Here is a 26,313-nt window from a genome sequence, read left to right as displayed (position 1 = left end):
TTACTTCTACGGAGAAAGAAATGATCTGTAGATCCATTCAGAAAATCTATACCACTCAGGCAGATTGATGGTTGGTGAATACACAGGGATAATGTTGCACATTCATGAGACGTTCCTCGCAGGTGCAGGAGATATCGGGGAAATGTCATCTAATGGTCTGTGGTCGTCCCATGGTCCCTGCACAGGTCACCGCCGGTTCTGTGCAGAGGACGTCCGCCAGGTCTGGGAAATGCTCGATGGGAAGGTAACAGAATAACATTGCAGAGCGGCTGCGCCCGGCATGGAGGAGGACGGATCATCTATTCTTCTACCATTAGGAGGGAGAGATGATATCACGGTGCATTCAGTTCCAAAATGACAGCGATTTCCTCCCAGCTCAGGGAACTCCTCCAGCTCCAATTATAGGAGATGAACAATTATTACCAGAACTGAGTGATCGATCCTAATACAACGGGCACATGATCACCCACAGGAGCTGGACGTGCCTCTTATTAATACGGGGTCTGCTTAAAGAAGCATTACCCTTTAAGTCTGCAGCAGTGCTTACATCATATACATATGGAAATACACTATATAGATAAAAAGTATGTGCCCCCCTCCACATCCTCCTCCAGGAACGTCTACATCCATAGACAGTAACATGGAGTCGCCCCTCTGAAGATATAATGGCTCCCGCTCTTCTGGGAAGGGTTTCTACAGGTTTTTGGAGGCGTCTGTGGGAATTTTTGCCCCTTCATCCAGGAGAGAATTTGTGGGGTCAGACCCTGATGTTGGGGGGTCTAGGTTCACAATTTCTGGTCTAGATGGTGGCTGGGGCGCAGGTCCGGGCTCTGTGCGGCCGCTCCTGTTCCCACTCCATGACTGTATGGAGCTTGTGCACTGGGTACAGCTATGGGGAACAGAAAAGGGAGAACCCCAAACTGTTCTCACAAAGATAGAAGCTACAATTGTGCACAATGTCTGGTGCTGAAGGTTTAAGATTTCCCATCACTGAAACTAAGGGGCCAAGGCCGCCCCCTGATAACAGCCCATAGCATCAACCTCCTCCACCATCTGTACAGGGGGCACAATGCAGTCAGGGGGTAACGTCCTCCTGGAATCACCAAACCCAGACTCCTCCATCAGACGCAGGTAGAGAAGTGTGATCAGACACTGCACAGAACACGTCTCCTCCAGAGTCCAGTGGTGGCGGCTTTACACCACTCCATCCGACGCTCAGCATTGTGCTTGGTGATGTACGGCTACATGCAGCTACTCGGCCATGAAGCTCCCGGCGGGGGAGCAGTGTTTGTGCTGATGTTATACCAGAGGGGGTCTGGAGTCTGCAGTTCTGGGATCAGCAGAGCGGTGGTGACTTTTCTGCCCTTTGCTCCTCAGTACTCGGCCCCTCGCTCTGTAACGTTATGGGGTCTCCACTTCGTGGCAGAGTTGCTGCGGTTTCTTCCACTCACAGGTGATGAGGGGAGATTTAGGAGAAAGAAATGTCATGGACGGACTTGTTACCTCGGTGGCTCCTATTAAAGGACCGCACTCGTATCCGTGAGCTCCGCACCACCGGCCGTTGTCTCCCATGTTAGTAAAGGCAGATGGTATGGCGGGGGGCGGAGGTTATACATCGGAGGGCGAGGGGCCAGATGTTATACACTGGGGGTGAGATGTTATATACCGGGGGCGAGGGGCCAGATGTTATACATTGAGGAAATGGAGCCGGATGCTATACACCAGGGTGGGGGGGGTGTAGGTGGATGTTATACACCCGGGGGACGGATGGTGTACACCGACTGGGGGGGGGAGTGGAGGTTATACACTGGGGGGACGGATGTTATACACCAGGGCAGAAGGTGATAGGGTGGAGAACCTGGATTCAATGATTAAGGCTATGTGCGCGCGTTGCGGATTTACCTCTGGAATTTTTTGCGCAGATTCTGCATCTCTTGGCAGGAAACGCAGGTGCGGATTTGATGCGTTTTTTATGTGGATATTGTGCGGAGTAACTGCGGATTTGCTGTGGATTTTTGTGCATGTTTGTTGCAAATTTTGTGCGGATTTCTTGCGTTTTTTACCCCTGCGGATTTCTATAATGGAATGGGTACAAAAACACTGCAGATCCGCAAAAAAGAAGTGACATGCTCCTCCTTTTAATAAGCAGCTTTTCCGTGCGGAATTTTCCGCACCATTAGCACAGCGGTTTTTTTTCCCATTGATTTACATTGTACTGTAAATCACTCTCGGATCTGCAGCGTTTCTGCACGGAAAAAAACGCTGCAAATCCGCAACGTGTGCACATAGCCTAAGCCGTAGGGCCCGACACTTTTCTCCATACAGTCCATCTATCATATATGCAGCTCACCTCTATCTACAGAGACTTTCCTGCATTTCTTCCTTATTGCCGTTTTTCATCTCTCTATTGCTCATCATCTAACCTACTACACATTACACATATCCCTGTCAATCATTTTCTAAGTCTTCCGTCAATTATCTCCAATTTGCAGATTTGATAACTACAAGGGGTTAATCCAGTAAGTATGCCGCTACCAATTATTCCCAATCTCGGTGCCCCCCTGGCTTTCTCCATGTTTATTTTACATTCTTCTCCCGGTCCAACACAGAAATGCCCAGCAGTCGGCTCAGATTTCCAGCGAGCAGGCCGAGCTTAAACTAAACTCTTAATCCGCGCTCCGCCCGGGTGAAAAGAATGTTTGTCTGCCATTGAGTTATCTTACATGCATGGTCTGGCGGTGTAATGTTACAGATCTCAGGAGATGGCAAGTATGTACGTCCCATGTAGCCGCTTTTACTTGCTGAGCTGGGAAAAGATTCGTTCTGCTCCATTACAATTAACAAAAGGTGAGTTTGTTCCAAAAAAACGTCCCGGAGACCAAAAAATATCAGAGATTCCTCGCACTCCTTGCACGACTCAGGGGGTCATGCATCGTCTGCATGTCCCAGATACTAATTTCTACCGCAGAAATGGCAGCGTCTGGGGCAAATTTTTATTCGATACGAGTACGCTGCCATAGAGCCACATAGTGACCAGACAAAAAGAGCAAACGCTACTAAAAGATGGTCAGCCTGTATCAAGCCATAGAGAAACACATACGCATGGTCCCTTTTTTCCTATGGCTTGATAAAGGTCCTGCGCGGGCGAAACGTTATGATTTTTTGGTACTAATAAATTTACCAAAAGGAGACGTGGTGCCCGGGATTTCTCTATAGGGCTACAATCTTGCAGAAGGTTGCACAGAGCGTGCACGGATAACAGAGTTGTGCACGTGATTCATCCATTACAAATGTAAGTGTCCTCTATAGAATCATTCTGTGCCCAGAGGGTAATATTGCGCCCCTATAATACCCACAAAGAGTCATTCAATTCCTCTAAGCCATATTTTGCCCATATAATACCCCAAAAGAGTCTTTTAGTCCCTATAGTGCCACATTTTGCCCATATAATCCCTACAAAGAGTCTTTTAGTCCCTATAGTGCCATATTTTGCCCATATAATCCCTACAACGAGTCTTTTAGTCCCTACAGTGCCATATTTTGCCCATATAATCCCTACAAAGAGTCTTTTAGTCCCTATAGTGCCATATTTTGCCCATATAATCCCTACAAAGAGTCTTTTAGTCCCTATAGTGCCATATTTTGCCCATATAATCCCTACAACGAGTCTTTTAGTCCCTATAGTGCCATATTTTGCCCATATAATCCCTACGAGTCTTTTAGTCCCTATAGTGCCATATTTTGCCCATATAATCCCTACAAAGAGTCTTTTAGTCCCTATAGTGCCATATTTTGCCCATATAATCCCTACAAAGAGTCTTTTAGTCCCTATAGTGCCATATTTTGCCCATATAATCCCTACGAGTCTTTTAGTCCCTATAGTGCCATATTTTGCCCATATAATCCCTACAAAGAGTCTTTTAGTCCCTATAGTGCCACATTTTGCCCATATAATCCCTACAAAGAGTCTTTTAGTCCCTATAGTGCCACATTTTGCCCATATAATCCCTACAAAGAGTCTTTTAGTCCCTATAGTGCCACATTTTGCCCATATAATCCCTACGAGTCTTTTAGTCCCTATAGTGCCATATTTTGCCCATATAATCCCTACAAAGTGTCTTTTAGTCCCTATAGTGCCATATTTTGCCCATATAATCCCTACAAAGAGTCTTTTAGTCCCTATAGTGCCATATTTTGCCCATATAATCCCTACAAAGAGTCTTTTAGTCCCTATAGTGCCATATTTTGCCCATATAATCCCTACAAAGAGTCTTTTAGTCCCTACAGTGCCATATTTTGCCCATATAATCCCTACAAAGAGTCTTTTAGTCCCTATAGTGCCATATTTTGCCCATATAATCCCTACAACGAGTCTTTTAGTCCCTACAGTGCCATATTTTGCCCATATAATCCCTACAAAGAGTCTTTTAGTCCCTATAGTGCCATATTTTGCCCATATAATCCCTACAAAGAGTCTTTTAGTCCCTACAGTGCCATATTTTGCCCATATAATCCCTACAAAGAGTCTTTTAGTCCCTATAGTGCCATATTTTGCCCATATAATCCCTACAAAGAGTCTTTTAGTCCCTATAGTGCCATATTTTGCCCATATAATCCCTACAACGAGTCTTTTAGTCCCTATAGTGCCATATTTTGCCCATATAATCCCTACAACGAGTCTTTTAGTCCCTATAGTGCCATATTTTGCCCATATAATCCCTACAAAGAGTCTTTTAGTCCCTATAGTGCCATATTTTGCCCATATAATCCCTACAAAGAGTCTTTTAGTCCCTATAGTGCCATATTTTGCCCATATAATCCCTACGAGTCTTTTAGTCCCTATAGTGCCATATTTTGCCCATATAATCCCTACAAAGAGTCTTTTAGTCCCTATAGTGCCACATTTTGCCCATATAATCCCTACAAAGAGTCTTTTAGTCCCTATAGTGCCACATTTTGCCCATATAATCCCTACAAAGAGTCTTTTAGTCCCTATAGTGCCACATTTTGCCCATATAATCCCTACGAGTCTTTTAGTCCCTATAGTGCCATATTTTGCCCATATAATCCCTACAAAGTGTCTTTTAGTCCCTATAGTGCCATATTTTGCCCATATAATCCCTACAAAGAGTCTTTTAGTCCCTATAGTGCCATATTTTGCCCATATAATCCCTACAACGAGTCTTTTAGTCCCTATAGTGCCATATTTTGCCCATATAATCCCTACGAGTCTTTTAGTCCCTATAGTGCCATATTTTGCCCATATAATCCCTACAAAGAGTCTTTTAGTCCCTATAGTGCCATATTTTGCCCATATAATCCCTACAAAGAGTCTTTTAGTCCCTATAGTGCCATATTTTGCCCATATAATCCCTACGAGTCTTTTAGTCCCTATAGTGCCATATTTTGCCCATATAATCCCTACAAAGAGTCTTTTAGTCCCTATAGTGCCACATTTTGCCCATATAATCCCTACAAAGAGTCTTTTAGTCCCTATAGTGCCACATTTTGCCCATATAATCCCTACAAAGAGTCTTTTAGTCCCTATAGTGCCACATTTTGCCCATATAATCCCTACGAGTCTTTTAGTCCCTATAGTGCCATATTTTGCCCATATAATCCCTACAAAGTGTCTTTTAGTCCCTATAGTGCCATATTTTGCCCATATAATCCCTACAAAGAGTCTTTTAGTCCCTATAGTGCCATATTTTGCCCATATAATCCCTACAAAGAGTCTTTTAGTCCCTATAGTGCCATATTTTGCCCATATAATCCCTACAAAGAGTCTTTTAGTCCCTACAGTGCCATATTTTGCCCATATAATCCCTACAAAGAGTCTTTTAGTCCCTATAGTGCCATATTTTGCCCATATAATCCCTACAACGAGTCTTTTAGTCCCTACAGTGCCATATTTTGCCCATATAATCCCTACAAAGAGTCTTTTAGTCCCTATAGTGCCATATTTTGCCCATATAATCCCTACAAAGAGTCTTTTAGTCCCTACAGTGCCATATTTTGCCCATATAATCCCTACAAAGAGTCTTTTAGTCCCTATAGTGCCATATTTTGCCCATATAATCCCTACAAAGAGTCTTTTAGTCCCTATAGTGCCATATTTTGCCCATATAATCCCTACAACGAGTCTTTTAGTCCCTATAGTGCCATATTTTGCCCATATAATCCCTACAACGAGTCTTTTAGTCCCTATAGTGCCATATTTTGCCCATATAATCCCTACAAAGAGTCTTTTAGTCCCTATAGTGCCATATTTTGCCCATATAATCCCTACAAAGAGTCTTTTAGTCCCTATAGTGCCATATTTTGCCCATATAATCCCTACGAGTCTTTTAGTCCCTATAGTGCCATATTTTGCCCATATAATCCCTACAAAGAGTCTTTTAGTCCCTATAGTGCCACATTTTGCCCATATAATCCCTACAAAGAGTCTTTTAGTCCCTATAGTGCCACATTTTGCCCATATAATCCCTACAAAGAGTCTTTTAGTCCCTATAGTGCCACATTTTGCCCATATAATCCCTACGAGTCTTTTAGTCCCTATAGTGCCATATTTTGCCCATATAATCCCTACAAAGTGTCTTTTAGTCCCTATAGTGCCATATTTTGCCCATATAATCCCTACAAAGAGTCTTTTAGTCCCTATAGTGCCATATTTTGCCCATATAATCCCTACAAAGAGTCTTTTAGTCCCTATAGTGCCATATTTTGCCCATATAATCCCTACAAAGAGTCTTTTAGTCCCTATAGTGCCATATTTTGCCCATATAATCCCTACAACGAGTCTTTTAGTCCCTACAGTGCCATATTTTGCCCATATAATCCCTACAACGAGTCTTTTAGTCCCTACAGTGCCATATTTTGCCCATATAATCCCTACAAAGAGTCTTTTAGTCCCTATAGTGCCATATTTTGCCCATATAATCCCTACAAAGAGTCTTTTAGTCCCTATAGTGCCATATTTTGCCCATATAATCCCTACAACGAGTCTTTTAGTCCCTATAGTGCCACATTTTGCCCATATAATCCCTACAAAGAGTCTTTTAGTCCCTATAGTGCCATATTTTGCCCATATAATCCCTACAACGAGTCTTTTAGTCCCTACAGTGCCATATTTTGCCCATATAATCCCTACAAAGAGTCTTTTAGTCCCTATAGTGCCATATTTTGCCCATATAATCCCTACAAAGAGTCTTTTAGTCCCTATAGTGCCACATTTTGCCCATATAATCCCTACAACGAGTCTTTTAGTCCCTAAAGTGCCACATTTTGCCCATATAATCCCTACAAAGAGTCTTTTAGTCCCTATAGTGCCACATTTTGCCCATATAATCCCTACAAAGAGTCTTTTAGTCCCTATAGTGCCATATTTTGCCCATATAATCCCTACGAGTCTTTTAATCCCTATAGTGCCATATTTTGCCCATATAATCCCTACAAAGAGTCTTTTAGTCCCTATAGTGCCATATTTTGCCCATATAATCCCTACAAAGAGTCTTTCAGTCCCTATAGTGCCATATTTTGCCCATATAATCCCTACAAAGAGTCATTCAGTCTCTATAGTGCCATATTTTGACCATACAATCTAGAACAAGTGCGCAGCACAGATATAATATGTAGTGTACACTATATAGAGGAGAATCATGGAATTTAAAAAAGGAAAAGAAACAACCTGAGGCTGTTAAGAAGGAATTTGACAAACAAATATAGAAAAAAAAATTAACAATCATGTAAAAATTAGCACAGCATCAGATATCACATGGAAAATACCAGTAAAAAAATGTGGATTTACACATTAAATAAATACCAATCCAGGGAAGAAGGATAAAGGAATTCAATGATAGAAAAAAAAACACACACGCGTTTCGCCAAAATTCGGCTTCCTCAGACGTATATATTTTTTTTTTTAATGTGTCAATCCACATTTTTATTACTGGTATCGTCTTTACTAGAACCATGTTGCTGCCAATGATCAATTTCTAACTTTTCCCTATAGAATAAACACAAGTGCCTACCGAAATTATTGGTGGGATATCGCTTGCGCAGTTTCTCGGTCAATTTGGATACTTTATTTCTGAGAGCGTCGTTTCTGCTGAGAAAACCATTGTCCTGCATGTTCAGTTCATACTCGGACAGGCACTGGGACACATCGTCATCCTCCTGAAAAACCAAATTTGACAAAAGACGCCATTATTAAGAATGATAATTGGGATACAGAGAAACCGATTGATTTTTGCATTTGTTCTTTTTTTCTGTCTGTTTTTTTTATTTGTGCCAAATTCTTCTTTTAATATATGTTTGCTTGTTTTTTTTTTATATTCACCATTGTGGCAGGGTTTGGGGTTTCCAGATGTTTTGGGCTGATTCATCAACTATGATTTTTTTAAAAGTTGAAAAATTTGGTGCAAATTTACTCTCTCATCCCCCCTTCCCATGCATCCCGGAGAGTTTTTATGTACATGAGTTATTCTGGTGCAATTTTTTTGGAACCATTTAACAAAACGTAAACGACAAACAAAACGACTTTTTTGTACCGTAAAATCGCAAAAACAGATCACAAGGCAAAAGTACAGACTGTTACTTTTCACTTTGTGAAAAATTCATCGACCATGGTCAGGTGACTTTAGTGCCAAAAAAAAAAAGTCAACGAATAACGTAAGACAAAGATGAAAAGTGACTTCAAACAAAACGTTAACAATGAATCGGGGGTTCACGGTCTTTAGGTCACTTGGGTTTCATGAGCTGAATCTTCTGATGTTGCATTAAAAGAAATTAACTTAGTGTATACAAATAAGTTTGCCAACTCCTTTAAGACACTAATAACCTGACGATTTCTCCATAAACATACGTATCTGCTACATGCTTTACGAATCCGACTATAGACCATTAACCAGTATATTTTTGGCTTAACCCAAAAGAGCTAAATTCGAGCAAATCTCCTGAAATTTGGGCAGATCGGGAAGGAAGTTTGATTCACAATGTAAAAATCTGATGCAAAAAACCCAGAAAGGGATTCAAAAATCAAATCTTATACACAGGTCTCCTTGGCCGCCCCCCGCCTTACCAGTCCCCAGATCATCTCCTCTGTTCCGTTCATGTAGTCCCATCAACAACATGTCGCACCGCATATAATGGTGCAGTGCCATATGAATGGAGGATCAGACCAGATGGAGGACGGAAGACAGAAGACAAAAGATAGACGAGCCAACCCGAAGGACCGTCAGCGTAAAAAGTGCAGAAGAGGGCCGAGGGGATTGTAAAAATGTTTTAACCTCTTCCCAGTTGGCCGCCATTTTCCTTTATCCTGGTGATTATTTTTTTGCAAAGATCAAAAGCAATTTCACTCGTTTCTACAATGGTCCCATCAAACTCAATAACCATTCCTCCCCATCCGCACATATACATGCAAGCATGGCTCGGCCGATCATGCAAGTGATCCCAATGAGGAGAGCGGAGTAAGATGTATCTGGTGCTGCATCCTCCCCACTGAAATCCAACAGGCCAGGTCGTTATTTTCCTTCTTTTTTTGTTTTGTTGCCATTGGCTGGTAGGCCATCACATTAGACAATTGGAAAGTTTGGCCGAAATTCACGTAAATCTTAAACGTTCTTGAATGAAGTCAAGACGAAAAAAAAATCCTTATTCTTACGATATTTAAAGTCTAAGGTTTGACCCACTCGTACCAACTAGGCAGCAACAAGTCAAGATGGCATCTTTGCCATTCTCCTCAGCTATCAGTTCACGAAAAGCACCTGCAGAGCATGCGTCAGGTCTGATAGTGACATCACCTGAGGAAGAGAAGGAGAAAAATCTTTGGGGAGGAGACCACGTAACAGATCAGCTGTCTCGGGAAGGTCTCTCTCCATGACACGTCCACCACTCACCATGCTCATCAGTTGTTGCTCCTTTCTCAAGCAGCATGGACAAAAAGGAAAAAATAAAACAATTAAGAATCAACTCCTCGAGATAGAAAAATAATTTAAAAAAAATGAATGGATGGTTCAACCCATTGGAGAAATCCATTCTAGACCTGGTATACCAAGTCACCTATAAAAACGCAGAAATCTGATTTTCCAGCCACAAATATTTCTAGATCTGCCGAGAATCCGCTTTAGGTATCGTTCTGTTTATTGCTCAGCCTATAGCTAAATAACTTGACTCCACTAAGAGTGAACTGTTCTTCCAATGGGGAGATGAAAAAGTTGCGGGAATTCTGGATTCCGGAATTTTCAAAACCTTTATCCCACAAGTGTCCACCACTAGGTGACAGTCAGGAGATCACTGACACATGGGATTGCTGACAGATCGTCCCGATATCAGCAAATCAGGACAGGTATAGGGTTGTCCCAAAATTATAACGTATCACCTAAGGATAGGTGAAGAAGTAATCACGCATGCGCCGCTCTAGTCATTGTCTACTGCACTCAGCTATACTCAAAAGTCACAAATACAATGAATGGAGCATAAACTTCCATGGTCGACCGCTGCCACTTTTAATCAGGGGAAACAGGACCCCTATTCTAGCAATAGGTGGGATTTCCAGCGATGAAGCACTTTTCACCTATCTTTGTCCTCCTCATCAAGTCTAACAACATCGAATTCATCAATGACTTCAAATCATCCCCCCCCCAAAAAAAAAAAATATAAAAAAAATCTAAGGGAGTGGCACAAAAAGAAAATGTTCTACAATACCCGAACTACACATTGCCTCATTGACCCACCTCTATGGCATCTTTAAATTCCTCATCAGGTTCTGCTTCTTCAGCTTCTTCCACACTCCCAGGAGAGAAATCCTGAAAAAGTAAAAGAAAGTCATTTGGTGACATCTTTAATATTTACTATTAACTTCTGACAGTTTTCATCAATGCTATGTAACATGTATGTACATATTCTACATGAGAACTTTTACAAATACATAATAAATAATACAGGCACAACTTTTATTAACTTTTCGTTTCATTCCAGAGCTGGAATCTCTCAGGATTTACCTGTTTGTTCAGTGTTTAGATTCTATTTTTCCATGGAAAAGTTGTCTCGTCACAGGCAATCGCTTTACTATAACAGCGGCCGTGGCAATCAGCTACGAAGAGCTCAGATAGTCGACTTTGCCAGTAATGAGCATGATGGCGCTATGTCCTTGTATGGCCATGTTTAATAACACCCAAGTTCTTCAATGTGACCGGTAGACCTAGCAAGATTTGTCTATGGAGATCGCATGGCTGTGTGCTGGACTTTACGCACCTGTGTGCAATGGGTGAACTCAAAAATTAAGAAGGGTGCACACATATACGGTATTTACCCTATATGACCAAAAGTATCATTCTAATGTTGGACAGGCCATTGCACTTTTTTCTTTTCTTTTTCTTTCCATAGAGCTGAAAACTTCAGACAGGATGACAGCTCCGGTGATCGGAGGGATATTGCAGACTTCAGGTGATTGCTTTAATAAACCTCACAATAAAAATCAAACTCATCATTCATGGAGAGAAATACCAGAGCTCCAATATCATTATAAAGTCTAATCTTCATCTAATCCATGCACATACACAGCGTCAGCAAAACGAAAACTTGGCTGCAAAGAACCAACTAGTTTACGATCGCTGGACGCTGAAATGAAAAGTTCAGGTGTTAAAGGAAAACTCCGGCAAGAAGATGAAATACGCCATTATACTCCCTTATTAGGGACCCAGTAATGAATAACTGGCAATGTGGCATCGGACTGAGACCAGCAGGAGAGACAGAAGGGCCCGGGAGCACTGCAGTGTCCTGGATGTCCTCCTCTGGCTACAAAAGTGAACGGCTGAAGAAAGAGCAATGTGTCATCTACCAGGGTCTGACTCCAGAAAATCATCAGATCAGCAGGAGCCGCCCAGTACTAAACACAGCTGAGCCCTCGTCCATTTCACCTAAAGGGAACGGGTCAGCAACAAATCACCTCTTCTTAATTAGATGTTTTTATTACTTTTAATATCAGGATCTATATAAAATAAGCTTACAGGGGAACCATGACTTCACATATTGTGAGGAGGAGGTGAGCTGTGACATCACCTATTGTGAATGGTGGATCCTGTGTTATATACTGTATATAGAGGTGTTATCAGTCATTGTACAGGAGGAGGAGGTGAGCTGTGATATCACCTATTGTGAATGGTGGATCCTGTGTTATCTACTGGATATAGAGGTGTTATCAGTCATTGTGCAAGAGGAGGAGGAGGTGAGCTGTGACATCACAAATTGTGAATGATGGATTCTGTGTTATCTGCTGTATATAGAGGTGTTATCAGTCATTGTACAGGAGGAGGAGGTGAGCTGTGACATCACAAATTGTGAATGATGGATTCTGTGTTATCTGCTGTATATAGAGGTGTTATCAGTCATTGTACAGGAGGAGGAGGTGAGCTGTGACATCACAAATTGTGAATGATGGATTCTGTGTTATCTGCTGTATACAGTAATGTTAAATCTGAATTGAAATAAGGTATTTAGTAATTTATAGTAATGTTTTTCCCACATCAGCTTATCATGTGCTTTGCATTGTGATAGGTTAAACACTTAATGACCCTGCTGTATGGGGAGCGTAATACATCACGATATCCTAGGACTCATTGAGATGAGAATGTCTCAGCAGGTCACTAACCACCGCAAACTGAGAACATATGGTGTACGACGGTGTAACACTCATTTATACCCCGTCGTCACCCTTCTTTCTAGTAGACGCCAAATCCACTGAGTTTTTCAGGTTCCAGGAAAAATTAATCTGGTTTCCAACATGCAGTGATGTGTTACTCTATGTAAACAGATTGTATATCCGAGCAGCACGTCCATGCTGAACTTTCCTCTCACTTTGCATCTAACTCTCTCTTCGACAACCTACAATCTGGCTTCCGTCCCCACCATTCCACTGAGGCTGCCCTGACCAAAATTACTAACGACTTACTTACAGCCAAAGCTAACAGACAATTCTCTACACTCCTCCTTCTAGACCTGTCCTCTGACTTCGACACAGTTGACCACTGCCTCCTACTACAGATTCTCTCTTCCTTTGGGGTCGAAGACCTAGCCCTATCCTGGATCTCCTCATACCTTGCCAACCGCACATTTAGCGTTTCCTACTCCCATACTACCTCTTCATCTCGCCCCCTCTCTGTTGGAGTCCCCCAAGGCTCTGTCCTAGGACCCCTACTCTTCTCAATCTATACACTCGGCCTGGGACAACTCATAAGGTCCTATGGTTTCCAGTACCACCTCTATGCTGATGACACTCAGATCGACCTCTCTGGCCCAGATGTCACCTCTCTGCTCTCCAGAATCCCAGAGTGTCTATCAGCCATATCCTCCTTCTCCTCTCACTTCCTCAAGCTCAATGTGGACAAATCTGAACTCATTATCTTTCCTCCATCTCGCATATCTTCCCTACCTGATCTATCTATCAAAATAAATGAAATCACACTTTCCCCTGTCCCCAAAATCCGCTGCCTCGGAGTAACCCTTGACTCTGCCCTGTCCTTCAAACCGCACATCCAAGCTCTCGCCACCTCCTGTCGCCTCCAGCTCAAAAATATTTCCAGAATCCGTCCTTTCCTCAACCCACACTCTACCAAAATGCTTGTGCATGCCCTAATCATCTCCCGCCTTGACTACTGCAACATCCTCCTCTGTGGCCTCCCTGCTAACACTGTCGCACCCCTCCAGTCCATCCTTAACTCTGCTGCCTGACTAATTAATCTCTCTCCTCGCTACACTTCTGCTTCCCCTTTTTGCAAATCCCTTCACTGGCTCCCAATTTCCCAGAATATCCAGTTTAAACTACTAACACTGACCTACAAAGCCATCCATAACCTTTCTCCTCCATATATCTCCACACTAATCTCTCAATACCTTCCCTCACGTAATCTCCGGTCCTCCCAAGACCTCCTTCTCTCCTCCACACTTATTCGCTCCTCACCCAATCGCCTCCAAGACTTCTCCCGAATATCCCCCATCCTCTGGAATTCTGTGCCCCAACACGTCCGGTTATCCACTACTTTTGGATCCTTCAAAAGAAACCTGAAAACCTCTTCAAAGAAGCTTACAGCCTGTAATGACCACACGGCCACCTCAACATCATCGAAGCTACTGCATCCCCGACCTGCTGTCTCCTTCCCCATAATCCAGTAGAATGTAAGCCCGCAAGGGCAGGGTCCTCTTCCCTCTGTACCAGTCTGTCATTGTTAGTTTTGTTTACTGTAAGTGATATTTTTGTTTCGATGTAACCCCTTCTCATGTACAGCACCATGGAATTAATGGTGCTATATAAATAAATAATAATAATAATAATAATATCCTACAGACCAATCTGCTGAAAACAACCGCTGCTACAAATCTGCATCAGCTATCTGACCTGTGGGGGGATAATTTCAGGACCCCTGACTTTATGCCCCACAAGCATATTTGGCATCCGTTCTGCAGGGTGCACAGGTATTATGGGCCAAAATGTGCAGGAGGCTTTATCCTTATAGTAGGGGGAGCAGGTTGCCTATTTTTTTCCCTAAGAACTTTGATTGTGCTTTCCCGTTATTCCTTCTGGGAATAGAGGAGATGAGGACACGTATCCTCTTCAAAACAAGCTACCGTATTTGTCAACATTTCACGGTTTCCGGTACATAGAAGTCGATTTCCAGATGGAATAACAGAGGAACAATATAATGAAAAAATAGAAAAATAAATCAATTTTTTTTTTACATTTCCTTTTTAGATTTTTTTTTTCTATATCAGGTAATCGGTATTATGGCTGTTATATCTAACACAGGAGTTTCACCCAGCCTTCGGCAGGATTGTACTCTGGACAGGAAAGTTAGGGACTAGTGATGAGCGAGTGTACTCGTTGCTCGGGTTTTCCAGAGCACGCTCGGGTGGTCTCCGAGTATTTGTTAGTGCTCGGAGATTTAGTTTTTGTTGATGCAGCTGCATGATTTACAGCTGCTAGCCAGCCTGAGTACATGTGGGGGTTGCCTGGTTGCTAGGGAATGTCAGCCGCGGATTTGAACTTGGCCGTCAAATAGCACTCATCCTATAATAAAGCAACCAAAACAGCAGAAATATTAAATTAAGTCATAAGGGGGAAGATATTTTTGCTCTGAAAACACATTGATCATCATAGAAACAAGCAGGGTCGTATGGCGGCCCATAAAGGAGGGTCGGGCTCGGGGCCAGGCTTGGACTCGGCGCGGCGGCTCTGCCAGGTAGGACTGATTTAGGACGCTCCGTCAGTGTCGGAGCAGAAATACAACTCTGTGGGATCCCCGGCCAAAAAACCAGATGGGGAGGCAACTGATTGCTGAGGAGGACAAACGAGTTTCTCGCACGGTCCGGGGAGTATTGAAGGAATGTGCGGAATCGTGTAACCATTATAATGTAATCTAATGATCCTCAGATGAGGAAAATCATTTATGTCGAGCGCAAGATGAATTATGGAGAACGCAAACGATCAAAAGGAGATTGAACTAATATCCCGATCAGTCTTCCTTACTTAATGAAAAACACATTGGATTTGGATGCAAAGATCAAGACAATACGTAATAGGATAGAGAAAATGTACGAGAAAGTGGCTGATTACAGGGAACAATAGCCCCACTGTACAATGAAACGGTTCTGCAGCTTTCTAACAGACTGTGTTGCCCATAGCAACCACGGCGCAACTTTCATTACTCTAAGAGCAAAATGAAAGCTGTGCTCTGATTGGTTGGTCTTGGGCACCAGACGGCATTTCTTACTCTTTCTAGTCCATAGCAACCAATCACAGTGCAGCTTTTATTTCTCAAAAGGAAAATATGAAACGAAAGCGGTTCTGTGATTGGTTGCTATGGGGCAACAGTCTTTCTTACTCTTTTCTGGCCATAGCAACCATTTTTCAAAAAAAAAAAGAATACGAAATGAAAGCTGAGCAATAGGCTGTTATGGGCAACAAGTTTTTATTTTGATTCTCCTCAATCTCCTCTATGTGTTTCATTTGATCACCATTTTCCCAGATTTTTTTGCATGGCGTCAGTGAAAGGAAAGAAAGTCGTGACTAGAAATGAGCAAATCAAAACAAATTCGTTACGAGTTTCCAGAAAATTTCAGATTCTTATGAACATGAAATATTTATTATTTGATTGTATTTGCAGGAATCCGTCCGGCCGACATTTTGCTAAACAGTTCTTTGAGGGCCGAGAAAGTGTTATACTCATCTGTTTTTCCTGCCTCTGCAGCAATACCCTGGAATTCACCCATCTACATCCAAACAGCGCCACATCTGTCCGCAGGCCGTGTGTAGTATTGCATCTCAGCCCCATTCCAATCAACAGAACTGGGCTGCAATACCAGACACAACCTATGGACAGGTGCGGCGCTGTTTACGGAAGAAAACAGCCATGATTCTTTTTTTTTTTCATGCTGGACGATCCCTTCAATAATTACTCACTTCTGAAGTGGTCAATACTGGGGTGGGGGTTCGATCCGCAACCGGTACGGGCTCGACCTCTTGCGCCGCTAGCGTTGGTTCTAATGGAGCCGTCCCGCCGCTGCCTCTTTGCTGTAGAGATGCTTTACATTCTGCCACAACTAAAGACAAAGAAATAAGTCATTAAAGCCATCTTACAACTACCCAAGTAGATTCATACAGACTTTACGGACGTAGCAGCCGCCATCATGAATGTGACCATCAAAGTCATTTACGCAGCCTAGCCATGTTCACCTTGATTCTATACCTGGAGTTCGCAGCAGTCACGTTAGCGGCTGCTACATCTCTAGGTCCCCCATAGTGGTCTGACGTTTTCCCATACCAAACTTTTTGATTTTTGATTAGGGCAAGATGTGATTCTCACTGAGGTCAGAGATCGTCTGTATTCCTCAACTCCTTAAAATGCTGAAATGTCTCCAAGATGGTCATGAACCTAAAAGAGGTTGTCCGTTCACATGAGATCCTTACTCTAGATCTTCAATATCAGATCGGTGGGGCCCGACACCTCACCAACATCAACAATGCTACACATTGAATGGGGCTGGGCAGAGCACATCTGTTCAATGGTCACATCCAGCCATTGCCAGACCTGCAGGTGTTGAACCCCTACCGATCTGATACCAATGACCTTCAAAGGACCCCTGTTCCTGACCAGGTACATGTTCGTTTTTTTTCCCCATACATGCGGCTTAAACAGCCGTTATTTTTTCCAATATCCAAAATAGTTTTTTTGCAAATTTTTATGTTATTTTCATACTATCTCGCCCACCCTCCCGAAATTGGGGCAATATAGTTGGCAAAATAAAGAAAACTTTACTTTTTATAGTACCAAAAAGGACCACTAAAATGCTTTTTATAATTCCCCTTTCCGTAACAATTTTTTTAAAAAAATATCAGGCAGTGCCCTGTATACAGAGATCAGAAAGACAGAGGCGATATTAAGCCATCTCTGCCTTCTTCAATGGGAAGTCTGACTGTCGACTCCCGGCTCCCGTCTCAGCACAATGTCATGCAGCCACTTTACTCTGTACTGACGTTTTAAAACGTCACTGCAAAGTAAAGCGTGTACCGTCCGGACATTAATAGTCAATGGGCAGCCTGGAAGCAGTAAACTATAGGTCATCAGTATCTTCTGACAGACAACCTGTTTAAAGGTAAGACGTTTCAACTCTCTGGGGGTCTCACAAGTGGTCAAAGTTGATTCCAAAATTAAAAATGTTCAAAAGGTTTACTCTTTATTAAAAGTAACCAACGGTATGCCATCCTGAAAAAAATAATGGAAGCCATATTAACAACCGGAATCCACCCTCCAACTAGGCTGGAAGATATTATGTCACGGCCCCCAGTATCCCCCCATATGCATTAAATGGGTGGCTAATCCTGCTGAAGGCGATGGGATCAGCACACCGTTAACCAACATAAATGACTTTTGCAGGGGCGTCTGGCAGGGTCTTATTCCATTTTCCCCATTGAGAACCCAACGTTTGGCCAACAGTTATAGAAAGTGTTCCGAAGATTAGTTTCAATGACAGGACCCCTTTAAGCAAAGTATTTGCACCCAATGGTTACACCTATTCTGTTCCCTAACCATCAGAATTTTTTTTTGCAAAACTTTTAAGACAAATCTCCACTTTAAAGAGCACCTTTTATTATTCTGCACGGTAAAATTGATCTGGATCCAAGACATTAGTTCTGCCAAGAGCCATTAAAAGATCCTGGCAGGCGATACTCCAGAACATTCTTCAGGATCCTTATCTCTAGTCTAAATTTGTATAAATCTCAAAAGATGTGACTCAGACTTAAAAAAGAAAAATTATATATCTATCTGACCCTATCACATTACTCTCTAAGTCAAAAGGCTACTTTGCCATTTTGTGATCTCGGCTACCTCCAGCAGTGGCGCCACAGTATGGTGGGTACAGACTTCATAGGATGTTGCGTTTTTGAGCTACGCTTTTAGTTCGGGTGGACCCCCACTGACCCTGCAAGTTATCAACTATCCTATGGATTCTGAGTAACACTTTAGGAAAGTTTTTGAAAAATTAATACAGTTCCCAAATGTCCCAAATCTGGTACCATCATACAACACATACTTATGTTATACCCCGACACAGAGGATCTTCGCCTATGGCGCAGCATAGGGAAAAACCCAAAATGCTTTCTAGCCACATTTTGAATTCAACATGAAAATTAAGTGCAACAAGGGCGGTCTTAATCCTTTCCCAATCCCTCCCTTTTACCTCTGATTGACAGATCCAGAAGTGTTGCAATGCCGCCACCCTCTGCACTGCACAAGTCAACGAGGCTGTCGGCCATTGCAAGACAAGAACATGCGCCGAACAGGGAAAAGCAAGGCACACAATCGAGACTTCTGTGCAGAAGAGAGCAGTGCTGCAGAACGACGAGCCATCAATCAAACACAAGGGGGGAGGAACTGTGCAGCATTTACAGTGGCATGCCGGAGCACGTGCAAGCACATCTGGGAGTGCCGGAGCACGTGCAAGCACATCTGGAGTGCCGGAGCACGTGCAAGCACATCTGGGAGTGCCGGAGCACGTGCAAGCACATCTGGGAGTGCCGGAGCACGTGCAAGCACATCTGGAGTGCCGGAGCACGTGCAAGCACATCTGGAGTGCCGGAGCACGTGCAAGCACATCTGGAGTGCCGGAGCACGTGCAAGCACATCTGGAGTGCCGGAGCACGTGCAAGCACATCTGGAGTGCCGGAGCACGTGCAAGCACATCTGGAGTGCCGGAGCATGTGCAAGCACATCTGGAGTGCCGGAGCATGTGCAAGCACATCTGGAGTGCCGGAGCATGTGCAAGCACATCTGGAGTGCTGGAGCATGTGCAAGCACATCTGGAGTGCCGGAGCACGTGCAAGCACATCTGGAGTGAACGGAGCACGTGCAAGCACATCTGGAGTGAACGGAGCACGTGCAAGCACATCTGGAGTGCCGGAGCACTTGCAAGCACATCTGGGAGTGTCTGAGCACGTGCAAGCACATTTGCTCAATAGGTTTAAATTCACTTTCTCTGCAATGCCAATGCGTGCTGCAAAAGTAGATTGCACGTCTTGCAAGCGACACCTTTGTTGCTTTGATATCTATAAAGCTCATTTTAAAAAGAAGAGATTAATTTTTCTTGAATTTTCTGTACTTTTTTACGTAATCCATACTTAAGCTATTTTGACCTCCAACCGACTATAAATGATACTCCGGTCATATTCCCTTTAAGGAAACTGGAATTTTTCTTATGCATATTCTATCATTTTGTTACATTTATCTCATTCTAAAAAGAAGAGATTTTTTTTCTTGAATTTTCTATACTTTTTTACGTCATCCATTTATAAGCTATTTTGACCTCCAACCGGCTATAAATGATACTTCGGTCACATTCCCTTTAAGGAAACTGGGATTTCTTTTGTGCATTTTCTATCATTTTGTTACATTTACCCATTTATAAAGCTGTCGACTAATATTCCTTCTTTTTCGTCAGTGTGGGCCAACTTTTCAATAATTAAGAAATGCAACTGTCTCGAACTGGCCAGATGCAAAGAGTCCTTGTGCAAATAGAGCAATCTGCTCCCGCTGCCGTGTAAGCCGCGGCCACCAGACATCTGCTGTCCCCTCCGATACAGATCAGGAAATTTTGCAAGGCACATAAATATTCACAGTGAACATAGTCGCCCGTGTTCCCGTCTGTCCTTAACGCTCTCGTCCACGTAAAGTGACATTTGGACGAATCGCACAAGGTCCCATCAAGCACCGACGCTCCGGCCAGATGGAACCGCGCACATCGCCTGTAATTACCAGCACACATGAACACCAGGATGGCCTCCAGACCACGAGATCCAGCCAAAATCTGACACTCCGCTCGGAGACTGGGTCCAGGATCTATGCGGGGTGCACACACATATGCAGCACACTTCCTTCTATTCACACCGGATAGCAAAGTGTCTGATCCGGGAACACTAAGGGTGCCAGAACAAAAATGGAGAAAATTTGCGCTCCAGCAATCCAAATGCAAACATCTGTCCCTTCTTTATCCCTGGAAAGACTGAACCGAGGAATATATGAAAGGGGCAAACCAAAAAGCCACGGGAACCCGCCTGTGTCCAACCAACGCAGCGCGCACGTACACAGCAGGGAGCGACACTGTGCCTTTATCTAGTCTAGCTATTTTAGAATGCAAGAAAAATAGCATCTTATGTCTATTCGCTGTGAATGGGAATTTAATCTATTGTTCCCTGTTATCAGCCACCAGTTTCGGACAAGCATAATGGATAGGTATCCCAGAATTTTGAGCCCCCTTGATCACTACCTTTCCTTAGAAACTGCAACGCATCACGTTTTTGTATTTCAATAGAAAGTGACATATGTTCGTGCGCATCTGTTGCGATCCATTGTTTTCTACTGCACTTTCTCAGCCTTTTTTAAAAAAAAATAAAAAATTTATTACATCGCAGTCTATAGGAGTCGGATAGGAAAGTATTATTATATATTAACATTTGCATCCACTACTTTCATCCTTTCCCCCTCTAGAAAACAGGTCAAATAATGTACTGATACTCCCCTCCATATCATTAAAAAAAATCCTTTCTAAAAAAAAAAAAAAAAAATTTGCACCAGGCCCACACGGGAGAGGGGTCCACCCACGCCAGCACCAATTTTACAAGGGTGTGAACCCTCAAAACGGGCAAGGATGGGGACATTATTCCTGGAAGGGGCCCAGGATGGGGACATTATTCCTGGAAGAGATCCAAGATGGGGGACATTATTCCTGGAAGGGGCCCAGAATGGGGGACATTATTCCTGGAAGAGATCCAAGATGGGGGACATTATTCCTGGAAGGGGCCCAGGATGGGGACATTATTCCTGGAAGAGATCCAAGATGGGGGACATTATTCCTGGAAGGGGCCCAGGATGGGGACATTATTCCTGGAAGAGATCCAAGATGGGGGACATTATTCCTGGAAGGGGCCCAGGATGGGGACATTATTCCTGGAAGGGGCCCAGGATGGGGAACTGTTGTGAACTCCGTTTTCAGGCTCCCTCTTGTGGTCACAGATGGTATTGTGTGACTTTGGTTTTTTGGCTCCCCCTGGTGGTTGGGTTTATTATCCTGCGGGTCTGCTGGATCAGCTGCCTCGTTATTCACCAGGGAGGCTCCTATTTAGCTCTGCTTCACTTCCACTTGTTGCCGGCTGTCAATGTATTCAGTGCTATTCTGATTACTCCTGATTATCTCGTTTTCTGCCTCTTCAGGATAAGCTAAGTTCTGTTTGAATATTTTTTGCTCATCTGCCTGCAATATGATTTCTGTGTATGATGAGTCTAGTCCAGCTTGCTAATATGTGATTTCTTGCTGCTGGTAAGCTCTGGGGTACGGAGTTGCTTCCCCCGCACCGTTAGTTGGTGCGGGGGCTCAAGCAATCTCTGCGTGGATATTTTGAATAGGGTTTTTTATTGACCGCACAGTTCTCTTCCTATTTTCTGCTATCTAGTATTAGCGGGCCTCATTTGCTAAATCTGATTTCATTTCTGCGTTTGTGCTTTCCCCTTAACTCACCGTTAATATTTGTGGGGGGCTATTCTATATCTTTGGGGTCTTCCCCTGAGGCAAGTGAGGACTTACTTTCCCTTCAGGAATAGTCAGTTTCTCAGGCCGTGACGAGACGTCTAGGATTTTTTAGGTAACGTTCCCTCGGCTGCCTATAGTTGTGTGCGGATAGGATCAGGTTGCGGTCAATCTAGTTACCACTTCCCCAGAGCTAGTAGTCTGTTCAGTTACTTAGCTAGTCCGACCTGCGATCCTTGCCACTAGGATCATAACAGGGAACATTATTCCTGGAAGGGGCCCAGGATGGGGGACATATTCTATTGTAAATAGAGAACAAATAAAAGGAAGGGGGATGCAGCTGCAGCTGGTTTCTCTGAGACTGATGCTGTGAGAGGGGAGATGGAGCAGATGAGATATGAAGACAGAACACCAGGCAACCCCCTTTTCCGCATGTCTGAAAACGACAGAAAAGAGATGGGTTTTTTACGTGAGATTCCCTCCCAGCTAAAACCTAAACCCTTCTACATTGCTATGCGTTTCCTCTAGTTACAGCTGATCTCCAGAGGTTACTAAATCCGGGCATGCTTCATTCAAAGAATCACTGTGCAGCTTCAATTAATAAAGTGAGATGTCTTGATGAGATAAACCTGACTGGAGAGCATTTGTAATCGATGTAGTTTCCCTAATGGCCACTAGATGTCAGGCTTTACTGCACAAACACATTTTGCTTTACAGCATGCTGTAAAAGCGTGACCCATTATCTCACACGGAGTTCTGTTTTGCGTCACACGCGCCATTATTTTAGCATTTAGACATGGCACCAGTCAGTGGGCAATCCACAAAATGATTTTCTTGCAAATTACATACGTTAATTTTAAATTATTAATTCTGATTAACAACCACGTAAAATATGGTAGCAGGCTTTTATGGAGTGGTGAAACACTAAACATTTGGTATGTAACCTTTCTTCATTCTTAGACTTCAAGAGTAATCGTTGACTTGCTGCTCCGACATGTGGGCATACAGTTGCTCCCTGCATGCATTCAATGCTCACACGCAACGGAGGCTTTGAGCTTACACCCAGACTATCTGCTGTGCTATAGACCTTCTGGTCCCAGAAAATACAAATTTATTTTAGTTTTTTTAATGTTATTTAAGAGTGAAAACACTGCCATCTAGTGGCAACTTTTTAGTATTGCAGTTTTTCCAAAATTTTAATCTAATGTGAATATTTAATATTATTATTTAATTGCTGTACATCTGTGATTTCCAACTTCTCTAGATGATACAAAACTATAACTCCTACCATGCTGGGATTTGTAGTCTCTGCAGCTCTAGAGCAAGACTTTTCATTAACCAACCATGGCTGAAGTTCATTTAGTCACTAAATTTTAGTGGGATTGATGTATAGTCAACTGCATACAATACCTATATTAATAGGGGGGCAGGCTGCCAAGATTTTTTACCAGTATACATTTCTATAAATGGTGGATCTGCGCAAAGAAATAATGAACTGACCCCTGATTAAAGGGACGCTGCTATTAAAAACTAATAATTTTCATGCTTTTCTCCTGCTGGGAGAATATTACTCTTGTAAATGAATAGAAAGGACTCAGCTTGTGTATGTATCACACGGACAGACTCATGGGGAAGCATGTAATACTTAGCTTCTCCTGTGGTGGCGCTGCAGTGGAAATTAACCCTTTCCTATCTGCTTTCTCTGCAGAGAACAGATGATCATTGCTGATTCCTGCAGGGTCCAAATGTACAAAAAAGTACTATAGAAACCAGATTATTTTTTTTTTTTTTAAAGCCAGAGCCAAGATAAGCAGCTGTCACAAGTGGAGGAAGAAGAATGGAGACTTCCGGGAGGTTCTTAGAACAGTATTAATGATGCCAGCACTTTCAATCTAAAATTATTCTGGGAGGAAGACGGTCACTATAGCACCACATGGAAGGGGTGCGAGAGTCAGACCTTTATGGACGGGGCCGGGGGAGTCCAAATCTGTTCCGTCAATTACTGTCTATAGTGATTGCACTAAAGGGTTAAAAAAAAATAAAATAAATAAAAGCACTTTGGCTGCTCTCCTAGCGCGATCTGCTGTGACTCCATAATAAATATTGCTATAAACCGGTGGCTACAAGATGATTAAAAGTTACTTGAAACCTACAACGGCTAATTAGATTAGTAAGAGAAATCTAATGACTACGGCGGATGTAAAATGAAATCTAACAGCGCGGATTACTTATTATTGATTGAGGAGTCATCCGTCCAGATACCGGGGGAAACGCTTCATTCATCTTACTTATTGCTTTCACGATACATAATACAGTATGGAACGATTATCTGTCTGCAGCGATCTATAAAGCTGACTGCGAAATCTGCAGTGCACACTGCCCCCTGGTGGACAATGGGAGCAGTGCACATTGCTGCTGGCGAGCCCTGGGACCACTCATGTGATTATCTACGCCAAGAAATATTTAGGAGTAATTTCCTCGACCCCAGATTTAGACCCCAGACCTTCCCTCGTTTTCTTGACCCCAGGTGACATTTAGTTAACAGGTCTCATGATCCACATATATAGGCCTCTCGGGTGGCACGGCACAGCAGCCCTTCATCAGCCCTTCATCCTCTCATTATAGTCGTCATGGCTTACTCTGTTCACGACAGTCACAGCGGCAACCCCCGCCGCTCCTCTGTAACGCCTCTTCATCCTCTTAGAAATGGGTATGGCTTCCTCTGACTGAGAGAGCCCTAGAGGCAACCCTACTCTGAAAAGTTTCCCAATCCCCTCCTTCAGGGCGGACATGGCTTCCCCTGCTTAGGACAGCCACAGAGGAAGTCCACCCACTATAACCGCTCTTCATTCTCTCAATCTATAGGACAGCTATAATGTGTACACAGTGGGGTGAGCGTGTGTGTGTAATGTGTACACAGTGGGGTGTGCGTGTGTATAATGTGTACACAGTGGGGTGTGCGTGTGTGTAATGTGTACACAGTGGGGTGTGCGTGTGTGTGTAATGTGTACACAGTGGGGTGTGCGTGTGTATAATGTGTACACAGTGGAGTGTGCGTGTGTGTAATGTGTACACAGTGGGGTGTGCGTGTGTGTAATGTGTACACAGTGGAGTGTGCGTGTGTGTAATGTGTACACAGTGGGGTGTGCGTGTGTGTGTAATGTGTACACAGTGGGGTGTGCGTGTGTATAATGTGTACACAGTGGAGTGTGCGTGTGTGTAATGTGTACACAGTGGGGTGTGCGTGTGTGTAATGTGTACACAGTGGAGTGTGCGTGTGTGTAATGTGTACACAGTGGGGTGTGCGTGTGTGTGTAATGTGTACACAGTGGGGTGTGTGTGTGTATAATGTGTACACAGTGGGGTGTGCGTGTGTGTAATGTGTACACAGTGGAGTGTGCGTGTGTAATGTGTACACAGTGGAGTGTGCGTGTGTGTAATGTGTACACAGTGGGGTGTGCGTGTGTGTAATGTGCACACAGTGGAGTGTGCGTGTGTGTAATGTGTACACAGTGGAGTGTGCGTGTGTGTAATGTGTACACAGTGGACTGTGCGTGTGTGTGTAATGTGTACACAGTGGAGTGTGCGTGTGTATAATGTGCACACAGTGGAGTGTGCGTGTGTGTAATGTGTACACAGTGGAGTGTGCGTGTGTGTAATGTGTACACAGTGGAGTGTGCGTGTGTGTAATGTGTACACAGTGGAGTGTGCGTGTGTGTGTAATGTGTACACAGTGGAGTGTGCGTGTGTGTGTAATGTGTACACAGTGGGGTGTGCGTGTGTGTGTAATGTGTACACAGTGGAGTGTGCGTGTGTGTGTAATGTGTACACAGTGGAGTGTGCGTGTGTGTGTAATGTGTACACAGTGGAGTGTGCGTGTGTGTGTAATGTGTACACAGTGGGGTGTGGGTGTGTGTATGATGTGTACACAGTGGAGTGTGCGTGTGTGTGTAATGTGTACACAGTGGAGTGTGTGTGTGTGTGTAATGTGTACACAGTGGGGTGAGCGTGTGTGTGTAATGTGTACACAGTGGGGTGAGCGTGTGTGTATGATGTGTACACAGTGGGGTGTGTGTGTAATGTGTACACAGTGGAGTGTGCGTGTGTGTAATGTGTACACAGTGGGGTGAGCGTGTGTGTGTAATGTGTACACAGTGGGGTGTGTGTGTAATGTGTACACAGTGGGGTGTGTGTATAATGTGTACACAGTGGAGTGTGCGTGTGTGTGTAATGTGTACA

At 43.5% G+C, this 26,313-nt stretch overlaps 1 protein-coding gene across 4 annotated transcripts in view; it reads right to left on the bottom strand.

The window, feature by feature from the left end:
• ZFYVE27 (zinc finger FYVE-type containing 27) overlaps nt 1-26,313 on the bottom strand; it is a 96,227-nt gene that overhangs the window by 32,864 nt on the left and 37,050 nt on the right. For 2 of the 4 annotated variants that reach the window (XM_077258312.1, XM_077258311.1), the window contains exons 7-10: nt 16,457-16,596; nt 10,737-10,808; nt 9,804-9,920; nt 8,031-8,175 (exon numbers count right to left, since the gene is read on the bottom strand). In XM_077258312.1, the coding sequence (XP_077114427.1) occupies nt 8,031-8,175; nt 9,804-9,920; nt 10,737-10,808; nt 16,457-16,596 (474 nt within the window). The remainder of the gene's footprint in view (nt 1-8,030; nt 8,176-9,803; nt 9,921-10,736; nt 10,809-16,456; nt 16,597-26,313) is intronic. The other 2 variants (XM_077258314.1, XM_077258313.1) reach the window with 1 other exon arrangement.

Source organism: Ranitomeya variabilis, chromosome 4, assembly GCF_051348905.1.
Source record: "Ranitomeya variabilis isolate aRanVar5 chromosome 4, aRanVar5.hap1, whole genome shotgun sequence".
Classification (NCBI taxonomy): domain Eukaryota; kingdom Metazoa; phylum Chordata; class Amphibia; order Anura; family Dendrobatidae; genus Ranitomeya; species Ranitomeya variabilis.
Note: the sequence above shows the minus strand (reverse complement) of the source record. Positions and strands in the feature narration are given on the sequence as shown.